A 6,563-nucleotide genomic window follows, 5' to 3' on the forward strand; every position below is an offset into this window, starting at 1 on the left:
TGATCACCTCTTAAAAGAACTCGGTCCGCTTCTCTTATGGCGTTCTCTGCACTTTCCAGCCACCCACTCCCTTGATTCGCTTCCCTCATTTATCGTCGTTCAGTCGCTTTGGCTCTTTTTTTTCTTATTCATATCTTGAAGGAGGTCGTTGAATCGATTCCTTTTGCCCCAAAAATTTCCAATTCGAGATCGCAACAGTTGGCACCGGGTTTGGCAGTCAACTAGATGGGCAAGTGATGACATTTGATTCTCGCTAGTTCAGTTGTCAATCCAATTAGATCACCCCCAAGTCCAGCCCCTGTGATATTCGAGGATGGCGAGCTTGTACAGTGAAATTATTTTCAAGATTCAAAATGCGAAGTTCTTTCTCTGGTCTTCCTAGTTTTGCTGAGTCTTCTTATCCCGACTCATTTCACAAGCTGAGGACTTTATCTAGGCCGCTCGATCTTGCACTTGACTGTTAACTAAACTACTACCCGATTCCCACCTAATTGGCTGTGATGCCAAAACATCAAACCGACTGAATCACAATTGCCTTTAGGAAAGCTTCAGGATATAGTGACCAAGACAGTGAAGCCTTGGGCAGACACATGAAGGAATACATGTACTGCTAAAAAGCATAATGCAGAAACTAGAAAGATGAAGTGGACATAGCGTTCACCGGACATTATATTATCTTACATCACGATTCATTTGGATCTAGGAAGCGACAGATTCTAGTACTCAAAAGCAAGAAGTAGATGCAGCATATGAATCATTTAGCTCAGTCATAGTTCCAAGGTCTTATGCTTTTCTGCTCAAGGACTCCGCAATCTTCATGGCAATGCAATATGCAGTGGACTCGATGGTGATCATGGGGTTAACCCCAATTGCAGTAGGCATCAAGCTCCCATCACAGACGAACAAGCCCTTGGCTTCCCAGCTCTCACCGCTCTCATCCACAGCGCCATCTCTCTCACTAGCCCCGATCCTGCAACTTCCCATGGGATGTGCACAGCCGTACAAGTTCCACAGTTCTTCCCTCGATGTGGGCCCTCCACTGACCACAATGCCGTTCAAGAACTCTTCGATGTCTTCTTCCTTGGTCCCTTTGCATTTCATCCTCTGCCCATCGCTCCTGTGTGTACCCACTTCCTCGGCGCCTGAAGCAATCAGTATCCTCAGAGCTTGCCTCAGCCCGATTTTCATGTTCTCCTTGTCGAATTCGCCTAGGTTGTAGACGATTTTCCCCTCCTCTCTAATTTCCCCTGAGCCCTTGTCTCGGACCAGTGTGAAGAGATGGGCAGTCCTCGAATATTTTCTCATCCTTTCCTTCATGTCGGCGCCTGAAGTCCAAGGACAGAAGGCAGAAAATAGGCCGGGCCCGAGAGAAGGAGTTTCTATAATCGCCGGGACAGGGGCACCGGTTTCCGAGACAACCTTGTTGAGCGAAGTGATGATTCCTCCTTCGTACACTTTGCCTTTGATCCCAGTCAGATTCTCTGGGAAATAGCCCCAGGCGAAAAAGCACGGGTGCAAATGCAGGTTCCTCCCGATGTTCGGGTTCTTCAGGCCGCTTGAAATCAGCAACGGCGGTGTTGAGACGGCACCGCATGCAGCGATCGTCACTTTAGCCTCAATGTGGAGCTACTTTGTAATCTCCTTGTTGAGGACAGACGATGCAATCACTCCTGAGCATTTTTTGGTTTTTTCTCCATGTTGGGTATTTTCCAGAATGAGCTTCTTGGCCTTGCAACCCGTCAAGATGACCGCTCCATTTTCGACTGCGTCGACCAACCATGTTGAATCGGTCCCCTTCTTCTCCCCTGTCCTACACCCATAACAGCAAGATCCACAGAAATGACTCTCTGATGAATTCCTAGCGACAGCTTCGACTTTCAAGCCCAGACTCTCACAACCTTTCCTCAGAATTTTATTCTGAAACCCTTCCTGTTCACATTTCTGAGTGACACCAATCTTCTTGCACACAGCATCCATAGCAGACACATAGTCAGGTGTTCCGAAAAGCCTTATCTTGTGATCCGCCGACCATTCCTTCAGGACATGGCTTGGGGTCCTGATGCAAGCCGACCAGTTTACAGCGGACCCACCTCCCACGGTGGAGCCGGCAAGGACCACGATCTTCCCGTCAACAGTGGAGAGCAGTGCGCCAGATTCATACATCTGATCCAGTGACGGCCCTTCTAGGGACGAGTAATCCTGCGGGACAAAGTAATTGCCCTTCTCGAGAACCACCACTTTTTGGCCTGAGCGTGCGAGGACTGCGGCCGCGACGCCTCCTCCGCAGCCAGAGCCTATGATGACTACATCGCACTTAACCCTGAAGGCGTTGTGCTGCGGAATTTGAGCGACTTCGAGTCCCTTCTGGGCGAGGGATTGAATGAGGGATGAGTCGGTTTCATGCACGGTTTCCACGAGGCCTCTCTCAAGAGGCCTCTCTTGCTTGTTATGGGAGTCGTTGGGTTTCTCTCTGGTGTCCACTTGGTATCCTATTGCTTCCCATGCTGGGTTGCTTGAGTTTTCATCTGTCTGTACTAGAAATCAAGGAGGAAGATTAAAGAAGAAGAATGAAGAAATGAATCATCGATTTTCTTTACACTTACAATTACTTCGATTCACAAAATGATGCAACGCGAATGTTGTTAAGCATTTAAATAATTTAGTACGGACTTCAGAAAATAAAATAAAGAAGTAAAGGACACGACAACAATGTAACCTGACCCAAGTGTAGAAGATGAAAAGGCAGTAGAGTTTGATCATCACGAAGACAACCCTCAAGGGAACCAGGAACTTCTGTCTCGACCAGTTCATGAGAACTCTCTCTCTGCTCTCCACAGGCATTTCGGAGAAGTTGAGGATGAAAGGCCATGTCGAAGCCAAGCAGGAGCCCCAACACAGCACGAGGGTGCCCAGCCTGAAGGACAGCATCTTCAGCACTATGCTCACCATCGCAACAACTTGGCGTTGAGCCCTCTTCGTCAAAAGCTCAGCAACCTGCTCTCCATTTTCATGGTCATGGAAGCAATCAGAAACGAACATATGCCATAGGTTGTGATAGATCTCTTCTAAAACGAGCTTTCAATCGATAAACAAAAACCAATGTCAAGACAACATTTTCTTAAGAGTGACCTTGAAGATAACTTTACGAAATCTCGATTAATTTTCTTGTGAAGAAGAAGCCAAAATACGTTCTTAAATAGAAGAGAATTGCACTCTTTCCACGCCAAAATTTCCCTCCATTAATCTAAAAAAGATAGACAAAATCACTTTTCTATTTTATTAGAAAAAAATTCTATTTTTTTTATATTGAAATAACTTATTCATATAAAAAGCCTTTTTTCACTTACAAAATAAAATAAAGAATCAAACGTCATTCTAGTAATGTTTGCCACGCGAGGGTCAGTTGACCTTCACTTAGCAATTGTGAACGATGGCGTCACGCGCACTTCACCAAAATATGAGCAAGGGCGAGCAAGCCCTCAATACTAGCCACTCGAGGTCCGACAGATTTCCTTCTAACTCAAAATAAGAACACACAAAACCGATACGAAGGAAAAGGCCTTACCCGCCATTTTAATGCTTTACTCGGTTATTAAGTGTACTTTGTAACTTGTATGCCTACCTCTCTTTTTTTTGCAACATTTGATGCTCCCTCTTGATTGTTATGTATTTGTTTTGTGACCAAATCTTTGTGCCCCGATATAATAAGATGAAAAGTTGAGAACATGTTCCGTTGGTATAAAGAATTTTCTATACAAGCGATTTCATCCACCTTTGGTGTAAGTAATTTAACCGCTCACGCTCTTACTAAACATTGAACAAACGGCGGAGACAATCGCTTGTGAAAATTCATCGCTAAACCGGCAATACATGCTATAACGAGAGGGCATGAAGAGATTGAATTTAATAATATCATGTCAAAATATCTAATCCTAGACAAACTACATAAAGAACGTAACCAAAGTAGACTGCCAGCATGTGGTTCAAGCGACATGATTCTAGAGATAAAGCCAATGATATCTCAAGTTTTTTCTTTTTTTTTTGCCATATGCGAAATTAATGCATTTTGTCCCCAACGTTGTTTGATCAAATATGTCGGACCCAGCTTAGACGAAACCCAAAAATTTGGGCAAAAAAAGAGACAAATAATACCTGTCGAAACTAAAAAGCTGGGGGCGGCTATAATTTGCCACCAAAAATGTTATAAATTAAGGTTATATGCTGCATGAAATCTAAAAAGAAATATATGTATACATATATATGGCTAATTACTTTATTTCCTTTTTTGAATAAAGATTGAAAAGCTGAGAAAAATAATTTCACCTCGTCGGGAACATGATGCTGCGACCCTGAAGCGCTGTAGAAGCCATGCAGAGCCTGATCATCATGGGGGATTCTTGGGTTGATGGAGTCAAGCGGGACGGAAGGGATTAGGGTTTCGCAGATGGCGGCAAGAGCTTGAATCTGAGCTGCAGAGAATCCATGGCTGTATCTCCTCTCCCTCCTTCCTCCTCTCAACAGGGGATGGCACTCCACCACCATTGTTCTTGCTTCGGAAGAAGATGAAGAAAAAGGATAAGAATGACAAACTCGAGTGGCTTTTGGGTGGTTTGCCTGTGTTTTGCTCCAAAGGCCAAGCATACCATATATACACACGCACCCAAATATGTCTCTATCTTGGGGCTGTTGCCTAACCAGCATTGACACGGTGCCAACACAAATATCTCTGATTTTTGCACGTTTAGGCTCCGTTTATTTAGCGAAAAATACATGAGTTGAAAAATATTTTCCTAAAAATGATTACTTATATCGCTTGAAATAATTAGTCAACCAAAATTATTTTCATTATCAGCAACAATTTGTGTCTCAAACCCTTTTGTGAACGGTGTAAATGTTTTCCTTTTGATCATTTATAAGTGATAGGAACGATCATTTTTAGGAAGATATTTTCCAGACCGTTTATTTTCTGCGAAACAAACGCGCCCTTAGTATTTCTCTTGTCTGATTGGTTTGTTGCAGTTCTCAGAATTATCATTCAACATCCTCAACTAGGTATAGTTTGATACTCATCTGCTAAAGGTGCAAGTTGTCATACTGTTCTTGTCTCTTTTATGCGATTTTTGTGCGTTGAGGGTCCCAAAGCTTTATTAATGAAACGCATGATTAAGTTTATCTATTTTTGGGTATAGTTTGATACTCATGTGCTAAAGGTGCAAGTTGTCATACTGTTCCTGTCTCTTTTATGCGATTTTTGTGCGTTGGGGGTCCCGAAGCTTTATTAATGAAACACATGATTAAGTTTATCTATTTTTGGGCTTTGCTAGTATAATGATTTTTGGGTTATTATTAAAATAACAGCATGTTATAAGCCATAAATTCTTGAAGGAGTGGACCTCACAATAATTTATAATTATTTATTATTTATTTTTTTATGATCCAAAACAGGTTGTTATTCTCGCGGTAAATTCAAGACACTCACGTAAGCATTTCTCTTTATATTTTTTATTCTCTTCAAAGTAATTGGTACCATCATAGATATAATTAATCAGAGGTACCGTCAATGATGTTTTCAAAAGATAGAATCAATTACTTCTTTATGCAAAAGACAGAAACGAAAGAGAAAGATAGAATCAACTGAATGTTTTTCGGCCCTAAGCATCAATTAAGGAGGGATTGATCATACACGAGAAAGAAGCCCATTTCCTTCTAAGCGGTCACATCTTTAAGAACCGTGATCCTTCGTCTTCCACGTTTTCTTGTTCTACTTGCTTTGTTCCCCCTCACCTAGGGTGGAGTTTTTTCCGATTGACAAATCTATCGAGCATGCCTGGAAGACACCACATATAATCCTGAAGACGAGTAATCTCTTCGCTCGAGCAAACGACATGGATCCGCCGTCTCTTGTTAGAGTCCAATCCGCCGTCTCTTGTTAGTCTCCGAACACGAGATTATGACACGTGAGAACTTTCATTTTGAGCTCATTGACAGCAAACCTAACAGTCCCCTTCTCTCCCCAAGACAAACCTAACGTTAACGTCTTGGACGGCCTTGCATGGCCTATCAAAGATAAGCTACAACGGAATGTGAATGCGATGCAACCTCGAGCAGTGCCTCGTAGTCACAGATCAAGTGGCATTGATGTTTGTGTATTGGACGTAAGCTTTGTTTGTCATCACGCGTTCTTATCTATATCCCAATTTTGCGATCTTCTCATTCATTACCCGTGCAAAATATTAGCTCGGGCACTTTCTCTACTCCTTCTTACCCGATCCGCGGCTGCCAATATATCTCACGGTAACAAGTCTCTCATTACGAGCTTGTACGCAATAAAAAGATCGACCGAAGACACATATGACTATCGAATCAATTACGGTTTCATCTCGTCGCCGGCAGGGAGCTAGTGCACACGATTCCCTCGCTCCCATTCAACTTAGCCAGACCCATAATTTTTGCTTCATCAATTCTCTCAACTTTCGAGAGGTCGTTGCTTAAGACTCATTTTTTAGAACGGAATCACTTAAACACGGGATACACGTTTAAATGTAATAGAGATTAAAGATAAT

The 6,563-nt window shown here is 42.8% G+C and overlaps 1 protein-coding gene across 1 annotated transcript; it reads right to left on the reverse strand.

The window, feature by feature from the left end:
* Positions 1-629: 629 nt before the first annotated feature.
* On the reverse strand, positions 630-4,626 carry LOC115690547 (long-chain-alcohol oxidase FAO2-like). Its single transcript, XM_030616926.2, is given in 3 exon segments — positions 630-2,529; positions 2,722-2,994; positions 4,324-4,626. Coding segments are annotated over 3 exon segments (2,238 nt in total). The 5' UTR covers positions 4,543-4,626; the 3' UTR covers positions 630-783.
* Positions 4,627-6,563: the final 1,937 nt, after the last annotated feature.

Source organism: Syzygium oleosum, unplaced genomic scaffold, assembly GCF_021117445.2.
Source record: "Syzygium oleosum isolate NSW1041296 unplaced genomic scaffold, Sole_v2.1 Sole_v2.09, whole genome shotgun sequence".
Lineage (NCBI taxonomy): Eukaryota > Viridiplantae > Streptophyta > Magnoliopsida > Myrtales > Myrtaceae > Syzygium > Syzygium oleosum.